General features: G+C 52.8%; 7 protein-coding genes across 7 annotated transcripts; 4 read left to right on the top strand and 3 right to left on the bottom strand.

Moving 5' to 3' along the window:
• Window positions 1-1,706: 1,706 nt before the first annotated feature.
• Window positions 1,707-4,092, top strand: J4E92_003707 (uncharacterized protein; the record flags this gene model as incomplete). Its single annotated transcript, XM_051495103.1, has 2 exons — window positions 1,707-1,754; window positions 1,828-4,092. 2 exons carry the CDS (start codon window positions 1,707-1,709, stop codon window positions 4,090-4,092), a joined length of 2,313 nt encoding a protein of 770 aa, XP_051354122.1.
• Window positions 4,093-5,967: 1,875 nt separating this feature from the next.
• J4E92_003706 (uncharacterized protein) lies at window positions 5,968-6,493 on the top strand (the record flags this gene model as incomplete). The annotated part of the gene is made up of 2 exons (XM_051495102.1): window positions 5,968-6,016; window positions 6,072-6,493. 2 exons carry the CDS (start codon window positions 5,968-5,970, stop codon window positions 6,491-6,493), a joined length of 471 nt encoding a protein of 156 aa, XP_051354121.1.
• Window positions 6,494-8,645: 2,152 nt separating this feature from the next.
• Window positions 8,646-9,944, bottom strand: J4E92_003705 (uncharacterized protein; the record flags this gene model as incomplete). The annotated part of the gene is made up of 3 exons (XM_051495101.1): window positions 8,646-8,725; window positions 9,156-9,331; window positions 9,388-9,944. 3 exons carry the CDS (start codon window positions 9,942-9,944, stop codon window positions 8,646-8,648), a joined length of 813 nt encoding a protein of 270 aa, XP_051354120.1.
• Window positions 9,945-10,944: 1,000 nt separating this feature from the next.
• On the top strand, window positions 10,945-13,730 carry J4E92_003704 (uncharacterized protein; the record flags this gene model as incomplete). Its single annotated transcript, XM_051495100.1, has 5 exons — window positions 10,945-11,014; window positions 11,412-11,986; window positions 12,394-12,582; window positions 12,632-12,960; window positions 13,010-13,730. 5 exons carry the CDS (start codon window positions 10,945-10,947, stop codon window positions 13,728-13,730), a joined length of 1,884 nt encoding a protein of 627 aa, XP_051354119.1.
• A 73-nt stretch (window positions 13,731-13,803) lies between these two features.
• Window positions 13,804-15,552, top strand: J4E92_003703 (uncharacterized protein; the record flags this gene model as incomplete). The annotated part of the gene is made up of 2 exons (XM_051495099.1): window positions 13,804-13,809; window positions 13,876-15,552. 2 exons carry the CDS (start codon window positions 13,804-13,806, stop codon window positions 15,550-15,552), a joined length of 1,683 nt encoding a protein of 560 aa, XP_051354118.1.
• A 26-nt stretch (window positions 15,553-15,578) lies between these two features.
• Window positions 15,579-16,291, bottom strand: J4E92_003702 (uncharacterized protein; the record flags this gene model as incomplete). The annotated part of the gene is made up of 4 exons (XM_051495098.1): window positions 15,579-15,604; window positions 15,709-15,870; window positions 15,920-16,091; window positions 16,193-16,291. The coding sequence occupies 4 exons, from the start codon at window positions 16,289-16,291 to the stop codon at window positions 15,579-15,581; spliced, it is 459 nt and encodes a 152-aa protein (XP_051354117.1).
• A 543-nt stretch (window positions 16,292-16,834) lies between these two features.
• J4E92_003701 (uncharacterized protein) lies at window positions 16,835-18,199 on the bottom strand (the record flags this gene model as incomplete). Its single annotated transcript, XM_051495097.1, has 1 exon — window positions 16,835-18,199. The coding sequence occupies one exon, from the start codon at window positions 18,197-18,199 to the stop codon at window positions 16,835-16,837; it is 1,365 nt and encodes a 454-aa protein (XP_051354116.1).
• Window positions 18,200-19,427: the final 1,228 nt, after the last annotated feature.

Below are 19,427 nucleotides of genomic sequence, written 5' to 3'. Positions count from 1 at the left end.
GTTGCGTATTGCAGATCGAGGTGAAAGCGGAGTGTAAGGCAAGAAGGGAGGGCTACTGGCGCTCTTGTAGGCATGCAGCCGTCTCCAGCCATGGCACGCTGGCGTCAGTCCTGGACGGCGCATTCAAATTCAGTGACATGGGCGGTTGCATGGACCGCATCTAGGCAAGTCACAGGGTATCCCCTCGCTCGCAGGCATCGCAAGATTTGAGCTGACACGCATCGCTTCGTCCAGAGAATTCAGTGGCTTGGCGCAAGTGTAGCGCGGGCTGGGCTAGAACAAACAGGGCGGTCTTCTGCAAGCGCATCGTGGAAAGGCAGGGTAAGCAATGTCACGCGAAGAGCTAAGGCTCTAGTGGCTGCAGCACAATGCCGAACGCGAGCCATGGTGGATGCGAGGCGCAGGGCATGTCAACTAAGCGGCAAAGCAGAGCAGCTAGAGTCAACTGACCAGGGAAGTCCGGGAGACGAGGGAAATCATTTGCCCTGCGCATGAAAGGCTACCGTTGGTACTGACGGACTCCAGACGGTCGGCGAAACGCGAAGGCCGCGCTCCGTTATGGGGACGGGCGGCCAAGAGGCGGGGCGGAGGATTCCGTCCAGGATGTGTGGGGAGCAGGCTGCGATGGCATGGGAAACCTCAAGCCGGTGTTGCACCACGACCGAACGACCAAGACTTTGACGTTTGGCAGGAAATCTGGTGGGGGAGGTTCTGGGCCCACCACCGGCGATCCGTGCTTCTTTGGGACGCCACGACGCGTACCAGAAAGTGCGATGCGGGATCACGAACGAATGTTGTGCTTCTCCTAGGAAACTGTAAATGTTGCTACATATCCTCGTCTCAACATGCCTTTAGAAAAGTATGCTCGGTCAAGATGCCCTACCCCGGTTTCAAAAGCCGACATGTCTCCGATGGGAGATGTTTGCATGCGTAGAATGACAGATGACAGTTAATGCGTTGCTGCGACCACAACGATTTCGTACTGGAACGAGCAATTGGGAATCATCGTGGCCAGAGTGTATGGAAGCGCATACGAGAAGGTTGGTGGTGTGGAACGAGCTGTCTGGCCAGACGCTACGTGGACGCCGAAAGCTGAGACTCAGCCTTCCGTGACAGCAACACGGAAGCGACATTGGCCGCGACCACGTACCAGGCCGATGGAAGGGTATCTAAGATCGTGATGAGATGAACGTTAAGCTAGATGCGTATGACCAGACATGCCCAGGTGCGGAAGCTGAAGCTGGCGCTATTGGCTTCGTAGAGCACCTGGGCAGGTGCTCAGCCGCAAGCCACTCGTACGAGTACCTGAGGCCAAGCGACACGTGAGATGCCGATGACTGTCCGTGTGTAAAAAGAAAAGAGAGCCCTAGAGAGTATCGTCAAGCGTGGACATGGTGTTGTGTTGGAAAGTGAAGACGTCGCAATGGGCATGGCAGGAGCAATGGAGCACGCGAGGCTGACATAATGCGAAAGTGACATGGGTGCTTCGGTTGTCTCGCGAAAGGCTGACGTCGACAATCACCGAGCTCTGGGACAGGCAACTCGCTGTACACACGCACAACGTCAGACAGTCGCAATTTCGACGACTTCACTCACCTTGAGCTTGATGTGCGCGTCTCTCACTGCGATATAGACTTTATTTCCTTCTCTCTCCTATTGCTAAGCCAACCACCACCACCAGCCAGCAACCCCGCCCTGGCCCAACTATGGCCGACTTCAAGTTATCAGCCACTCTCCGCGGCCACGAAGACGATGTACGTGCAGCTTTCTCTATAACTACAGGTAAACTACTAGACTGTGCAGAGCAACGACTAACACCACCAAAAGGTCCGCAGCGTAGCATTCCCCTCTCCCTCCTCCATTGTCTCTGCGTCGCGAGACTTCACAGTACGCGTCTGGGCACAACAGTCACAAAGCCCACCGATATGGGACAGCACCATCAAGACACACGGCAAGGAGTTCGTAAACTCGCTCGCTATCGTTCCACCCTCGTCCTCTTTCCCCGAAGGCCTTGTCGTATCAGGCGGCAAGGACCAAATCATCGACGTACGGCGGCCCAGCAAGAACCTCGACGACGACGCCGACGCTCTTCTGATCGGACATGGCAACAATGTGTGCGCGCTGGATGTCAGTGAGGACGGCAAATACATTGTCAGCGGCAGCTGGGACATGGAGGCACGGCTGTGGGAAGTAGGCAAGTGGGGCGAATCTACAGTGCTGCAGGGACACTCTGCCTCTGTATGGGCCGTCCTCGCCTACGACAGCAACACCATCATCACCGGCTGCGCAGACCAGCAAATCCGCATATTCCACACTTCAGGCTCCACGTCCCCGGTGCGGTCAATACAAGCACCCGAAGTCGTGCGCGCTCTCTGCCGATTGCCTCCGGATCATCTCTCTGGTGCCCAGTTCGCTTCCGCTGGCAACGACGCCGTCATCCGGTTATGGACACTCAACGGACAACAGGTGGCTGAGCTGCACGGTCACGAGAACTTTATCTATTCCCTTGCCGTTCTTCCCAATGGTGGCCTGGTGAGTGCCGGTGAGGACCGGACGGTGCGCATATGGGAAAACAACCAGTGCATCCAGACCATCACACACCCAGCTATCTCCGTATGGACAGTAGCTGTATGCGGCGAGAACGGCGACATCGTCACTGGCGCGAGCGATAAGCTTGCGCGCGTCTTTACCCGTGACCAGTCCCGCTACGCTGCTGAAACCGAGATCCAGCAATTCAACGACGATGTCAAGGGCTCTTCGATACCACAGCAAACAGTGGGAGACATCAACAAGGAGCAATTGCCCGGCCCTGAGTTCCTTACACAACGTTCCGGCACCAAGGAGGGCCAGGTCCAGATGATCAAGGAGATGAACGGCAACGTGTCCGCATACCAGTGGTCTGCAGCCGCCAATCAGTGGGTAAATGTTGGCACTGTTGTCGACTCGGCGGGCAGCGGCGGGCGCAAGATCTCGCACGCTGGCAAAGAGTATGACTACGTCTTCGACGTCGATATCGAAGATGGCAAGCCTCCGCTGAAGCTACCCTACAACCTCAACCAGAACCACTACGAAGCTGCGCGCAAGTTCATCGAAGACAACGAGCTGCCGCTCACGTACCTCGACCAAGTCGCCAACTTCATTATTCAGAACACACAGGGTGCCACGCTAGGTCAGAGTAGTGCGCAGGGAACGGACCCGTGGGGCTCAGAAGCACGGTATCGGCCCGGCGACGCCAATCAAGTCGCGACCCAACCTCCACCCGCACCTCCGGCCGCTAAGATACTCCCGCAAAAGGATTACCTGCCCATCACGACAGGAAACCACAAGATCATTTTCAAGAAACTTACCGAGTTCAACGACGCCCTTGTGGCCGATGGGCAGAAGGACATCTCGCTGAATCCGCCCGACGTGGAGCAGCTGAATGCGACCGTCACGGCATTGGAGCAGGGAAATGGCAAGGGCATTGACATTACAGGCGTGGAGCTCCTTGTCAAAGCCGCAACACAATGGCCGGCAGAGAAGCGTCTGCCCGCCTTAGATTTGCTACGGCTTGTCCTTGCTTTCGAGGAACCGGCCGCCTTCCTAGTGTCGCCTGAGCAAAGTCTGTTACCAAACCTTATCGAATCAGGGGTTTTCACGGAATATTCACCGCCCAACAACACAATGATGGCTATACGGTGTCTCAGCAATCTGCTCCAAACTGAAAAGGGACGATTACTTGCCAGCACAGAGTTTGATAACATCCACCCACTGGTCTCGCCCTTCCTAGCATCGACGAACCGAAACTTGATCATCGCGCTCACTACACTCTATATCAACTACTCGGTACTGCTAAACTCCGAGAACAACGCGGACCGTGCGCTCTCTTTGCTCGATGATCTGTCAAAGATTCTCACTACAGCTACCGATTCCGAGGCTGTATATCGCGCGCTCGTGGCTACAGGCACTTTGCTGTGCTTAGGTCCAGACTTCTGCGAAGCTGGTAGGGACATTCTACAGATAGGCGATGCTATCACCCGCGCCGAGCAAAAGGTCAAGGAGCCACGCATACGGAACGTCGTCGCTGAGATTCGGCAAAGGCTGCAGGGCTAGATGTCTGCTGTGGCTGCACCTTATTTATGAGAAAAGAACTAAACAGGTCTAGGGCCTACATCGACGCTAGGTTACCTATCTTGTAGGCTTTTAAGTTAATGTAGGCTGCAGGCCTGTTCTGTTTCTTTCTTGGTCGACGTGGCTGGACAACAGATCAACCTTCCGATGCGCTGAACCAAGGTACATAACACACGGAGGATTAGCGTTTCTTGACAAGAAGTGGCAGAGGAAGAAGAGGCTTTGAGGCTCGATTCTTGCGCATACAAGGCATGATTGGACAGCGATATCAGCCTAGCAAGTTCGAATGCATTGATAGACAGATAATTCATATAAACACGTTCAATCACGCGTGGGTCGAATGCAGTCCAACACCATCGTACCCGCGCATTTCCCCGGATCGTCGTGCCTAAGGGCCTAGATTGGCATGCAGCCATCCGCGACGTCAACCTGCGTTTCTTCCTTCTACTTCATGCAAGTCAATTTAGTTCTTGCAGTAACTTTCCCCGCAATTGACATTTCAGCAATTGCGACCATGCGAACATTTCCGTTTTTCGCACATACACTACATCCGCATCAATGCCGCAAGATCGTCGTTCGTGACCGCCGTTATAGGGTTTGTTTTTTGCATTCTTCTTTCAAGAAGTTCATGCACTACGTTTGCGATCGACCTGCAGCTGCATTGAACTGGCTATGCGTTCTTCCTTCCCTTGAGGGGTTTGAAGTGCTCGAGCAGGCATGTGCCCTGTACCTTCCCACACCGTTATTGATCCTCTTCGCTAAACTGCCGGCGGACTACTACGTGTGTTCGCCAAACGCTCGTCGTGAGATGAGGAATTGGCAATAGAACGCGGGACGACGAGATGACGAGGTCGACGTCATTTCCCAAACGACTCAGATGGAGCCGTCGTCTCCACTCATAATCGATTCATCTAGCCGTGGCTAATCTGTTAAGTTCATGAGGCAAATGACGGCGTGGCACTTGCCATCATGCGGCCTGTCCTCGGTGAAAAGAGAACAGGACTCACTGACTTGGGGGTCTCCGTCACTTGCGCATTCGGTGACGGAGGCCATGGCATTTGAACACGTGTGCGAGGCTGTGTGCTAGTTCTGCATTTGGCCGATGGCCATGGTTCAGTGAGGGAGTGAGCGTTTGGGCGAGTGCACAGGCTGCTGTCGGCATGTCGGTGTTTGCGAAAGGCCGACTTGTAACAGTGTGATGCTTGCCAAGTATTGTGTTGCGCGGCCGAAGTGACGAGGGAGAAGGACCCAGAGTTTGGAGGAGCGGTGTGGCCATGGGGAGGTGGGTGAATAAATGCGTATGCAGTACTACCACGGGTGGTGTGGTGGTTCGAAATGCAGTGCAAGGTGGGTGTGTATGCATGCGCACGGTCGGAGATGTGAAGATGACGCTAGTATTGATCGAGACTAGGGCAAACCCATGGGTTGTGTTGAAAGGGTATCTGAGGAAGGAATCTCCTACCACAGTATGCGACTACATCTGTCCGGGCGCCCAGCTCCAAAAAGGAAGTCTGTCTTTACATATGCGTCTACACTTCGAATGGAACAATGCTACGACGTCAAAATACGCTCTGACGCTTAGATATCGCTGACGTCAAGACATTCATCGGAGGAGGTAATGGAGGCATCATTGTTGGATCGTGCCTTGAGCGAAGCGAGTAAAGCGTAGAAATGCAGGAACAAAGGCGTCGGTTGACGTCAACTTTCATCGTATCCAAACTTACATCTAGGTGCTACATACCAATTCCAGCAGTTACCCAATAACCAACTCTTCGCCAGCATCAAGCAATCTTTCAACTCTACAACCACATATTGAACTCTTGAAACCTCGCAAACCTCAATCAACATTCCCTCAAGATGTCAGGCAAGAACCAACAAGGAAAGATGGACGTTACTCAAAAGAACGGCACGTCAACTCACCTCTACACTTCCATCATGACCAACTAGCTAACACAGCACAGTCCTCAACGCACCCCTCCACAAGCACTCCGCCGAGTCCAAAACCCCCTCGAACCTCCCCTCCACCATCAACGCCGGAATGTGCACAAGCAGCAACCCCATCGCCGCGATCCTCACCAACAGCTTCCTAGACTTCTCCTCCTCGAACGGTACCGATCTGCGAAAAGCCGGTGTAGGGCCGGGACAAAGATACTGCCTCGAAGCTTCGTCGTGGAAGAGCGCTGCGGATAAGGGGATTGGTGAGGTGCCTAAGGTCAAACTTGAGTCGACGCATGAGAGCGCGCTGAAGAGTGTGGGGTTGGATACGCTGAAGAAGTGGGCGGCGGAACAGGAGAATCAGGGACAGGTTATTCGGCCTGGGCAGGGTAAGGGGGGGTTCGTGAGGGAGAGCGATCAGATTGGTGGGAAGGAGCCCAGGGCGTGAGGTTCTTGTCTGAGTCGTTGGTGAAGAAGATGGCTGGGGTTAGGAGATAGTATTGTACGATAATGATGATGGAGAAGAGCAAGAATAAACAGATCCTGAAAGCACTCTCCCAACCACATGGCCGTCTATCTCTACCCATAACCGCCTATTCGTCACCTATCAGGATCTTCCGAACAACTAGTCCCGAACGCGTGAGGAATGTGGTGTGTTGGTTTTGTTATCCTACTTATCTCAACGTGCGGGGTCGTGAAGATGTATTATACGTTGAAGCCTATAAGGTCTTCAATGTCCATATTGGCATAGACTTGTAATCCACTGACCCCTACGGTAACCTGCTTTACTTTATGCGCTAAGTCAGGGCGCGATAGGATTGTTCTTACTAAGCTCGCAATAGGGAACACGATCATCGTGGCGTTTGGCTTCTCGATCCAGACCAATTTGTAGAGCACTTCTTCGACGACAGGGTGGATGGTCTTCGATACACGCGCTAAAGAAGCTTGGCTGCTGGTGTCGATGCGATTGATGATAAGAAGCTTAAGCTCGTTGGGTAAAATCTCGAAGCGCGAAAGGCCTGGAGGATACATGGTGTGGAGAGTTTGCAGTGTGCGTTTTGGTGGATGAGCGCGGAGGTACACGATCAGTTGACACGAAGGGGGTCAACTAAAGAAGCAGCGGCGAATTGAACATTTGCACGTCACACACCAAGTGAAAGTAATGGAAGGCAACGCTGGTCGCACAATGATCGATCCGTGCACCAGTGAGGAGCACCCAGGCTCCAGCACTAACGAATGGGTTCTCGCCCAGGCGAGATAAACGCATCGGGAGTGACGCATAATACCTCTCATCGACTCCATCCGCTTCGCCATTCGATACCAAGACACCAAACTCTGGCAACAAAACTTTGGGAATGATGCCGAACCTCGAGGGTCTACCATCCGAGCTCCTGCTTCCCGTTGCCCGTTACCTTTCCCAGTCCGATCTTTACAATCTAGCATCGACATGCCGAAAGCTCTCGAGCGCCGCAGAAGACATACTCTACGATGCACCCGTGATAGGAAGGCCCTACAGCGAGGAGTATCAAAACCCCATCGCCATGAGAAATCGCGTTTTCACATTTGCTCAAACACTGCTTCATCACCCTCGGTTGGCTTCGAAAGTCCGTCTGTTTTCAGTATCAGCATCCAAGGGCGGTGCTGATTTCATGGTTCATCCCGACGCTATGAGTTATGCTGCCGGCTGTCTTCGAGAAATTGGCCTCCATAGTGATCCCTGGGCCGATCGCGTTGGGGATCGGATGCGCCGATTGAAAGCAGGCGATGGCATAGCATGGACAGGCCTTATACTCACAATCGTCCCTAAGTTGCGAAACCTGACTATTGAACTCCTGTCTAACGCTGGCTTCACTACCACTTCCACTTATGATAGCTACTATCGCTACCGTTGCCAACCCCTGGAAGGGCTCTTCGGATACCTTGAGGAGACGTCCGACTCGGCGGCTCTTCTACCACTCGATCTCACCGCCATTCCTGGATTGTGTCGCTTACAGACTCTGTATTATCTCGGTTACGATATAGCATCGAGCTGGATTTTCTTACCGGAACTGCAGACCCTCAAGATATCACACGAGTGCCGCCGTCCTGATCTCAAACGAGTGCAGACCCAGAACGAAATACCATCGCCCGGTATTAATGTGCAGAACATTGTATTGGAAGTCTCTACTTTATTGCTAAGCCCGAATGCTATCGATTCGTGTCGGGCACTCGAAGACTGCTTTGTTTCCTCCAATCTATATCCCAGCTTGCGCGAAGTCAGGCTATACCTCAACAACCAGTGGTACAACCCAGACTACAGCTTTGCAGAAGATGACGAGGAGTCGGATCGCTACCACGAGAATATTGACATAATCGGAGCACCGGGAGAAGGCCACGCAGACGTGGTACTGAAGCGGATGACCTCACTATCACAAACTCTGACCGGGTTGTGGATTGATGTATATAAAGACCTTGATTCGAGCTTTCTGCACTACGTCAGCCCATTCTCTAGCTTCTGTGCTTTCCAGGCGCTGACCCTGCTATCTCTTCCGCAAATGCTACTTCTCGGCGCTGTCTATCGTATTCCAGGGCAGCAGCACTAACCTGTTCCTGCATACCAGTTACTCCCTCGCACTCTCGAGTATCTCGAGATTACGTCGCCTTGTGTATCGGTAGTCGACTGGCTTGAGGAGTTGCGCAGCTATAGTGAGCTTATGCCGCGACTAGAAAACGTCACGTTAGTTTGCTCAGACTCTCGACGTGATCCTTATCCGGCAGTTCGGTCACACACCGAAGTCTGGGTTGAAGAAGCTGCCGCACCGTGGTTCTTCTGTGTCCAGATCTTCTGGAGTGACGGAGATCTGAGTTCATGGTGGCCCCAAGGAGCTTGGTCTCATGATTGCGACCCATACGTTATGCGAGTTGTTCGGTATCTGGAACGACTGCATATGGAGAAGTACCTAGGTAGATCATGGGCGATATGGGCATGGGTTCTAGGATAAAGATATTGCTGATAGTTCTGTAGCTGGAATGCTAGGTGCCAAGATCAATTGTTACGTGTCATGGCCTGTTTCCTTTCGATACCTAGATATGCCTCCACATACTCCGCTAGATTTAGCAATACCACCCACCATCGATCGGCGTAGCAGTTCCAGTCATAAACGAAGACGCATCCGAGATGAGGAACTCGATAAGCGGCGGAATCTCTGTTTGATGTGCTTCCCTTCCGAGCGGAAGGAATGAGTAATCGACTGGCGCGCCTCGAATCTCATATGCCTTCCTCAACATGGGAGTATCGACGGGTCCCCTGGACGGAGTTAGCGCGTTGATACCTACAAATTGGGTTTCGATAAGTTGACTTACGGGCAAAAGCAATTGACCCTAATCTTCTTCGGCCCCAACTCTTTCGCTGCGCTTCTTGTCATGCCGACCACCGCATGCTTGGAGGCGCAATAAGCCAACTGTTTGGGTGCGCCAATGATGCCCAGAATACTGGCCGCGTTGACAATCGAACTACCCTCATTCATGTGCGGCACCTGAGCGCGCAAACAGTTTCTCAACCCAGTAACATTCACAGCCATGACGAAGTCCCAGTCGTCATCTTCAACCTCCTCAATACCAGCGACGGCGCCTTGTCGGCCAGTTACACCTGCGAGATTGGCTGCACCATCCAGCTTCCCGAACTTTTCGACAGTGGCTGCGATCCAGCTTTCGACGTCGCCTCGCTTGCTCACGTCGACGACCTGGGTCATGACTTGCGAACCTGATCTCTGAAGTTCGCACTCGAGCTCTTTCAATGGCTTCTCTTGTACGTCGGCGAGCGAGAGTTTGGCGCCTTTGCTGGCGAACAGGCGGGCGGTTTCGAGACCCATGCCTGACGCAGCTCCGGTGATGACGATGACTTTGTCCTTCAGAGACATGGTAACTGATTTGTGAGTACTTGCTGGTAGGATGAAGTGTTGTAGAGAATTGGTCGGTCGAGAATCGTACACAATGCTCCTTGAGCAACGCAACCACAAACGAAAGGAATTGAAGTGACCAGCATAACTGCCGACTAGTACGCGGTTTCAGTGGGACAGCCGACGTGCCAAACCTCCGAGCCTATTGGAACTACCTCGCAGTGCTTCGGACCGTTCCCACGATGGAGAAAGGAAGTCCTTTTCCGGTATAGCCTTAGGGCGCTTATGTACCTAGCGGTGAGGCGCGGAGGTCATAAATCATAACCCTTGCCAATATTCAAGCAACGATGGCCACAGGAACTTCCAACTTAGAGAAATATTGGCTGTACCGCATTGTTGTAGTACGTCCCGACGTTATAGGATGCGGTGTTTTGTTATAGCTGTTGTACTTGTGCGAGAGTTTGGTCGGTGGTGTAGCTAGTGGCGGGGCGTAGTGTCCATGACTCGACGCGCGGCGATCTCGGAAGGGCCGTTCCCTTCTGACCCTTCGGATCTCATCCTAGCAGGATTTGTTTCTGCGAGTGTACCTAAGCAAGGGGGGAAAGGGCACTTGAGTATATCTCTTCGTCGTATCTTCGTCATGCCCACGGGTTGAGCTGGGTGACGAAAACCTCGGAAGGCTTCAGAGGCGTTCGAATACGAATAAGTCTATCAGATAGACTCGTTCTAGCTTTTGCGATAATGGGGTAGCTCCACCCTCCGATGAAGATTGACGTAGATACCTATCCATGCAAATGCTGCAGCGTGAAGTTCCTGACACTGAGGCATTGATCGACGATTTCGCGATGATGGAATGGCTGGGCAGCAAGCGACACATTCTCGACCATCGACTTCACGTAACGAACTTGACGGCTCGCGACATTGAACTGACAGGCCGTTATATCTTCTCAAGACACATCACAGCATCTTCGCAACCCTCGAAGTTGAGTGATCCATTATGCGAACTTCGACTACTGCAAAGATGAAGTTCTACGCTGGCGTAGCATGCTTTTCGTTGCTCGTCGGAAGCGCGGGAGGAAATAAGGGCGCAAGTTAGTGCCATCCAGTAGACCAATGCGTAATGCTGAACTGACTTACCAGCGAGCAAACCACCAACCTGGGTAACATACAGCCCACCACCAGTATCAAGTATCGCCACATTGACCTCATCTTCTACGACTTCAACGCAAGAGCCGACTCCAACTTCCCCGACTGTCCTTACCAGCTCTTCGTCAGCCTGGTCAAACAGTACTTCCACTACCTCCTCGACCCTCATCTCTATGTCCAATGTAGTCAGCACGTCGACATCTTTTCCTAGTACTACCTTGGCGACCTTACCCTCTCCCACCCCGAGTTCCACTTCAGGTCCTCAACCGTACACCTTCTCAATCGAGATAAGTAACCAACGCCAACACGTCGGCCAATGGTACGGTCGCTACATATCCGAAGGCCTGACCGATACGCTCAAGAACCGCTGCGACGACGACAAAACTGGCGCTAATACCTGCAAAACCAAGAAGGACAAATTTGACAACATAGAGTACCCTGACAAAGATGGTTTCGTGGAAAAGAAAACGAACTTCGTTGAAGTCAATGTTGAGAGTGACTACATCCCCGGTAAAGCCGAAGGAGGGGTCAAGTACAACGGAAAGTCGCTACAGAAGGCCTTCATCGCTCAGATCGCAGATACCTTCCAGAAGAGTGGCGAGGATGAGAAGAATTGTTACAAGTTTGACCAGGAGTCTACGATCTGCCCCGGCTGCAACCCGAAATTTTGCCTTTCCTTTAATGCGAGGAAGAAGATATTGAGGTGGTGTAACGCGCCCGAGTATGTTCGAGTGAGCGTCAAGGACGGAGAAGGGAAAGAAGTCGCACATATGAAGGTCGTGGTCAAGTTCACGGGTACGATAGACCAGGGGAAATTTGATTGCATGGCTATTCGAGAGACTGTCGAGAGAAGCGCTCGAGATAACCGGTTGAAGGACGTGAAAGACGCGATTGATGGGAAAGAAGTCGTGGCGAACGTGAGTTGCTCGGGCGAGGAGGTTACGGGGACTTGTCCCAATGAAGAGTGCTTGTATCAGTTAGGGCCGTGTTTCAAGTAGCTTCCATATATTGAGATATTAGATATCGACTAGCAAAGTTTCAACAAATTGCGTGACACCGTGAGTGGTGAGGTGTGTGGTGTCGGTGGGAGCATTTGGTGAGGAGGCGTCGCTGGCGCTGCATGACCATGACGCAGCGCCTCCGCCGGACTCCCGACATATAATTTCCGTGGGGCACTGGCGCCCACCACGGCATGCAATACGCGCCTGCCATACGTCCCACAGCCTAATCCATCACAGTCACACGTTCTTCTCGTCTCTGTTATTACAATCGCACATTCACATCCTTCAAAATAGGACGCAAACATAAAGCGCACCGCCAACAGGCGCAACAGAACAAGCCGTGGCGCAACGCTGAAAAAGGTCGAAAGGGCAAAGGCAAAAGAGGCAGGATGGGGCAGGACGAGTCACGGGTTGTAGACCCAAACGCGCCACCTCAGATCTTATCGGCGCGTACTCTGGAGGCTCTTGCGCAATACATCAAGGATGGGCGTGCGAAGAAGATTGTCGTCATGGTGAGTTCCAGCGCGTCAGCATGGCCAGACGCGTGCTGACATTCGGAAGACAGGTGCGGGCATAAGTACTTCCGCAGGCATACCAGACTTCAGATCACCTGAAACCGGCCTATATGCCAATCTCGCTCGCCTGAATCTGCCGTACCCCGAAGCCGTCTTCGACATCGACTTCTTCCGCAAGACCCCCGAGCCGTTCTACTCTCTCGCTCAAGAATTATACCCCGGGAAGTTCAGGCCGACGATAACACATTCCTTCATAAGCTTGCTCTACCAGAAAGGGCTGCTACTGAAGCTGTTCACACAGAACATTGACTGCCTGGAGCGCGAGGCTGGAGTCCCCGGCGATAAGATAATAGAGGCTCATGGCAGTTTTGCGACGTGAGCAGGCTTTCTTCTACATGCTCCAATCAATACTGATTCGAGACAGGCAATGCTGCATCGACTGCAAGAAGTCGTATCCAAAGGAGCGCATGAACGAAGCCATCCAGAACAAATCGGTGCCTCGCTGCGTCGATTCGTTATGTGACGGTCTCGTCAAGCCCGAAATCGTCTTCTTCGGAGAACAGTTGCCATCCGCATTCTTCGACAACCGAAGCCTCCCAGCGCAAGCCGACCTATGCATAGTCATGGGCACATCGCTCAGCGTAGCCCCGTTCTCTTCGCTACCGCAGCTCTGCGAAGACGAGACCCCGCGCCTTCTCATAAACTCAGAAAGGGTCGGCGATATGGGAACACGGTCAGACGATGTTCTGCTGCTGGAGGATTGCGATAGTGGTGTGAGAAAGTTGGCAGAGGCATGCGGTTGGACGGACGAGCTGGAAGCGCTCTGGGCAACGACCGCGCCTGCTGAGGAACCCGTGGCACCCAAGGAGACAGTCAAGAAGAGCCATGACGAGTTGCTGGAAGACGAGGTCGACAAGCTCACGCGCGACGTGGAAGAGAGTTTGAGGTTGAACCAAGCGGAACACAAATGGCTCGAGAACCACGTCGATAACAAACTGGCAAGGAAACAGGATGATGATCATTCTGCGACGGGATTGCAACCAACAGTCGATGCGGCGTCCAGGGCGAGTCCTAGTGAGACGAAAACGGACCCTGGTGGTGGGCTAGGACATGTGTTTCCGCACATGAATAAGTCTTCGCTATAGACATCTCATAAGATGCAGGGATGTATGGGATATAGATACACGATCTCACGATCATGAATGACGATAGCGTACTATGCGAGTCAACAAGGCGACCCGTTTTGGAAGTCGCGCACTGACACGGCTGCCTAATTCCCTTATATCCGAGTCTGCACCTTCCGTCTTCCTTCACGCCTATACCTCGCCCTCACTCTTTCTCGAAGAAATCAGGATGGCATCAATCACCGAGCTTCCTGCTGAACTACTCGATTTCATACTCGCCGATCTTGGTAGCCGCGCCATCATCAACCTAGCTCAAACATGCAAGGCCCTCCACGCCGTCGCCATACCGGCAGCGTACCACACCGTCACCCTCACGTGGGACAACAGCCATGTAAAGGAAAAGCCAAAAGGAACGCAGCGGGGTAGGGAACACAGGCATGAGAAAGCGCCTAAAATACAGTCTCTGGTCCGCACGCTCACGAAGAAGCCCAAATACATCCAGCTGATCAAGAGACTGGAGTTCTGCGCCAAGGGATGTGTTGAGTACGGCTACTTAGACGTTGCCGGAGATATATTCCCAGACATTGAGTATGATACGAGTGGCAAAGACTGGGAGAATGAGATGTTCAAGGCTCATGTAAAAGAGGAAGGGTTCCAGACGTGGTTCTGTGGTTGGAAAGAAGAGGCGCCGCATATGTTGATCGCACTTCTCGTCGGCACGTGCCAAGCGCATCTGGAATCTTTGACTATGGAGTGGGGACTCTTATTGAATAACCGGTGGTTTCCTGCTATGATGAAGCATGCCATCATGAGCAATGCTGCAGTGTCGGAAGCAGATGACGGACAAACATTATGGTTCGCCAAGTTGAAAACTGTGTGCGTTACCTTGGAAGAGACGGAGGGGGCGGCCGCAACGTGGGAGCGTAGTTTCTGGAGCGAGCAAGAGACTCTACTTCTCTTTTTCTATCTTCCGGCGATAGAGTCGCTCGAAATTGTTACGTGCTCATTGAGAGGGGGCAACTATGATGACTATGGCGGACTATGGGACGAGGCAGACGGAGTGGACGGCTCATTCGAGTGGCCACTAGAGACACCTCCTCTATCACAGACACTGACGACTCTACGCCTTACTCCCTCTTCGATGGACCCTCTCACTATCCAGTACCTGCTCAGGCAGACGCCCAACGTCAAGGTCTTCTACTACGATTGCTGTTTGCATCCAGAGCACCCACCTCTCCGCTTGTCGATCTTGAAGGATACACTACGGCATATTCGCGACACACTTACCGATTTGACTGTGCGCTACAAGCACTATAACAACGATGGTGCCATGGATCCCCCAACCGACGCCGCGGAACCTCTAAGAGAGGGTCTGGGCCCACTACACGATTTCCCCGTTCTCACCACTTTGACTACGTCATTCCCGGTGCTGTTTGGTATGCATAATACGCCAAATTTAGCGAAACATCTCCCTCCGACGCTCGAAACGTTGACAATCACGAACGATCTTTCTGCGTATCAGGCACTCAGAATGCGCTTTGAAGATCTCAACGCCATGGTCATCTTCCGACAATACCTTGCGGGTCAAATACTAGCCTCGGATGTAGTTACCTCCCATGAGGGTGACTCTTGCAAATGGTTGCAAGATCGGGAGCCGGAGTGGAAGGCCGCAACACCGCGGTTAAAGAAACTGACATATGACGTGGGAACCGAGTTATCTACGGGGTACTGGCTTGAGGACGAGCCTAAAGAGCAGCTATTGGGATTGTGCAAGACGCAAGGCATCGAAGGCAATGTGGTACCACATTATGACTCCCAAGGTCGACTCGTGGAGTCGGATTAATTCGTTACCGTATGGCATAAGATACTCTAGTAGTTTGTTTTCTGGCGATCATCTGTTCAAACGATTAGTACACGCGTCGTTCTTTCGTCATGTTCTGGTCTTGTACCAAATATCGAATGCTCCTCCGTCAACACAAATAGCAAAACGTATACTCACAATTCGCACCCATAGCTTTCCTAAGCTTCATCGTCACAGCCTCTTCCTCCAAATCCTTCTTATCCCCTGTCTGGATCTCCACAGCGTAGGTACGGATGACCTGCTTGACCTGACCACTCTGGAAGCTCATCTTGGCTTTGCGCATCACCTTTGTTTGGGGTCCTATGGACGTCTCAGCAATATCGACATAGAGACAGGGGATATAACAGACCTTGCCAAACAACAAAAGCAAACTTGACGCGCTCGCTGTACTCGTCGTTTCCTAGCTTCATGCGCACGTAGGCGTATGCTGCTTCGTCGTCGCCAAGACTCTCCGTCATCTCGGCAATGTCGCCGCTTCCTGTGCCGGCGAGTTTGAGGTTATCTGAGGTTGCGGATGCATACTGAGGATGGTCAGCCGTCAGATCCCTCACGTTTTTTTTTACTTGACGCCTTCGATCTCGTCTCGGTGAACAAAACTGTTCGGGCGCATTATCGGATGTACCTTCAAGATAAGCCACGTGGTCTCGGATTTGTCAGAGCGCACGTCTTCGTATGCTTGCGCGATTTCAGGGTCGCTAAGAATATCGGCTGCAGAAGGCATGGTTGAAAAAAGTTATTGCTATCGCTGGATATGGGAGGGCGATAGCAGGGGTGGGACAACTCGGAAGGGGAGTTTTGAGGAAGTTGGGATGGGGATTCAGGGTTCAGCGATGCCGCCGCACTAGCTGGGGCTAGTGCGGGGCTACGCCATTCAAGGAGCCGCGAAGGGCCAATGGGATCGGGGAGGGTGTGGGTCTGGAATTTCGAGTTCTGGCGGACGCGATACCTCCTTTCTGCTCACATCTTCTGTCGATTGCGCACGTATCGCGACTCTGATCTGGATTATTGTTGAGACAGGACCGCATTTTACTTTTGGTTAACCTCACGATGTACTCTGTCAACACTTCAACCCCTTTGTGAGACGAGTGTCCTCAACAAATAAAGAAGCGTGGAAGCAGACGCTGCTCACACCAGCAGCCTTGCTAATACGCCTCACAATCATTCACTGCATATCCAGAGGAGGTATGGAACTAGATAATTTGTAATTTGATACAACTAATGCTCTTGTCTATGAGCTATCTACACCTGACACTACAGACCAGATCTATTGTCCGGACCTCGGGCCTTCGGTCTCGAGAGTGGCACCGGGGAAGTTGATGCCATAGTCAAACATACTCCTGCCCGCCGGCACGCCCTGGCATCCACCGCCTAGATCCTTAAGCGGCTGCAGCGCCGGCCCAAGACGACTGTCAACAGCAGCCAAAGCAGCAGTCAGAGCAGCACCTCCAAGAAGCTTGCTCAAGAAAGACGGGGTATCCGCCTGCACAGCCTGCGCGATGAAGCAGCCCATCTTCTTGGGGTCATTCAAGTCCTCTGCGAAGTTGATAAAGCCACCAGTAATGTCACCCAGGTTGACGCCCGAGAAACTGTTTACGGCGCCCGTGTTGCCACCGACCTGGCAGTTCAACGGGTACGCGGCACATTGCTGTGCGGTCGAGACACCAATGTCTGCAAGCGTCCATGGGTCGAGCGGGTGGCGCTTGTACCAGTTGTCTGGGATGCGCTCATAGCCGTACTTGTACGTCAACGCACCGCTGGCGTCGCGCTTGTAGCTGAAGAAGTCCATGAATACATCTTGCGTCAGGAATCCGCGGGGAGCCTCAGCGCTGTGGTTCGCAAGCAAGTGGTACGCGAACATGTGTGCGCCAAAGGTGAATGCAACACCAGCGTACGCGGGACTGAAGTAGAATGGGTTGGTAGCGATGCTGTGCTTTTTGCGGTTGTTGGAGTGCTCTGCGAGGACTCGGGGCGTGATCAGACCTCCTGCGCGCTGGTTGGAAAGGTCAAAGAGCTCTTGCATGTATTGCGGGTAGGAGCGGCAGTTGGAGTTCATCTCAGGTGCGAGCCAATCGCCACGGGTGATACTGGCATCGCCCTCACTTCTCAGATGGCCGTATGCGCAGATTCCTGTTTCGTTGCCAAGGAGGTCACCGACCAGTGGAGGAAGAGAACTGGTCTTGTCTGAATGGGGACCGATGCTCCAGCGGCCGGAGATTGGGTCGCCGTTGAAGAAGGCCGTCGCGGTCTCGAGGAAGATGGTGGCTGTCTTGTCGAGGCCGAAAGCTTGCCAAAGACCGGTGTTGATGCTTGCTGCATCGACAACACCGTCGCGCTGGATGTAACCGTGGTTTGCGGCGGCGTTGAGGCCGGCACAAGGACCGCGGATATCTCCTTTGCCTGGGGCGCGCCACTCGTGCTCGCCAGATGTGTTGACGAGTTGGAGGGCAGGGTCGAATTGGTTGAAGAGGGCGTGGTTGGGTGTGCCTGGGTATTCTGGGAACTCGATAATTTGTGGCGTTGTTTGACGCTCTTGGATGCGCTTCTCAGCGACCATACGAGCTATCTCGGGGAAAGCCGAGACCAGCAGAGCTGGTCCGGTAAGGAGCACGAGAGATGTCTTCGGAAACATTGTGTAATGCAGTGATGAAGGGTGAAGAGATGCCGATGATAGTGAGCAGATCTTGTCTATCTTATATTTCTTTGCATCCACGGCTGCATACTAGCGTAAGTTCCCCACTGTGGAGTTAAGGGTCACTCCCAACGTTCCTCATAGCCGGTGTCTTCGGTCTCGAACGAATTCGAGTATCTTCTCATGGTTGATCCGCTAGTACATGGACTACTTTGTCAGTGTGCAGCCAACAGTCGCGGTGGCGACCATGATCCATTGTCCGGGGCAGTCGTAGAATCGTCCCAAGACAGTAACCGCCCATGTCGATCTGCAAGGCTCACATGGCTGGGGTAAAGTCGCCAAGACTGGAGCTACGAGCGGCAATGCGCTATTGAGGGACAACGGATGCCATTCCGTGATCAGCAGTATAGTCAGACCCTGAGTTGGCTGCGAAAGAAGTCCAGGAATGACACACTGCCCTTCGAGGCCCTCTTGTTTGCCTAGTCATCCCGATGTAGTAGTGAAAAGGCCTTAGACCAGGAGGCGCTGGAAATTTGCAGTGTTCTCTTGAAAGGCGACTGGGGATAGATCCAAGTTAGAGCAGCACCACAGCGAGTCATGACTGTTGCGGGGAGTGTAAGTGAAGTTGCGAAGTTCCTCTAGTAGTCTCCTACACAGCTTTCAATTTCTCTTGACGTGGATTACACAAGTCTTCTTGACGCGAAATAGACTAGAGGATGCATCATCCGATGAGAAACAATTCAGTTTGCTACATCGGGTAGTTCCCGCGCGGTGCAACCCAACGATGATGGATGTCATCCACGACATGCCCCTAGCCAACTTCTTTTTTGTTATTACCGTCCGCTTGTCCGGAGCCTGGAGATGACTTTAGTTCTTTTTTTGATGAAAAAACATCCATTGTTGGCGCGCCAAAAGTGGCACTTGGCGGGCAGACCCGGTGGAACTCCGCAAACTGCCTGTCAAGATGTGAAGAGACTCCACGACGCAAGTCCGTTTGACCCACTGGCAACATGCACTATAAACGGAAGGCACCGTGTGAATCTGATCAAGATGACGGAGCGGCGTGGCGTCCAGCGCAAGTGTAAAGATAAGCTCGACGAAATCGTTGTTTAGCGCGACGCTAGCGGAAACTACCCCGGGTCTCGTTCATTCCGTGGCTCAGATCGACCATCAAATTGCCCGGCTGGTGCTTGGGAAGATCCACGACTGGCACTTCTGACATACGAGA

The sequence above is a fragment of the Alternaria infectoria genome (genome assembly GCF_024043175.1).
Source record: "Alternaria infectoria strain BMP 0036 chromosome Unknown scaffold_5, whole genome shotgun sequence".
Lineage (NCBI taxonomy): Eukaryota > Fungi > Ascomycota > Dothideomycetes > Pleosporales > Pleosporaceae > Alternaria > Alternaria infectoria.
This window is presented reverse-complemented; position numbering and strand designations above follow the sequence as displayed.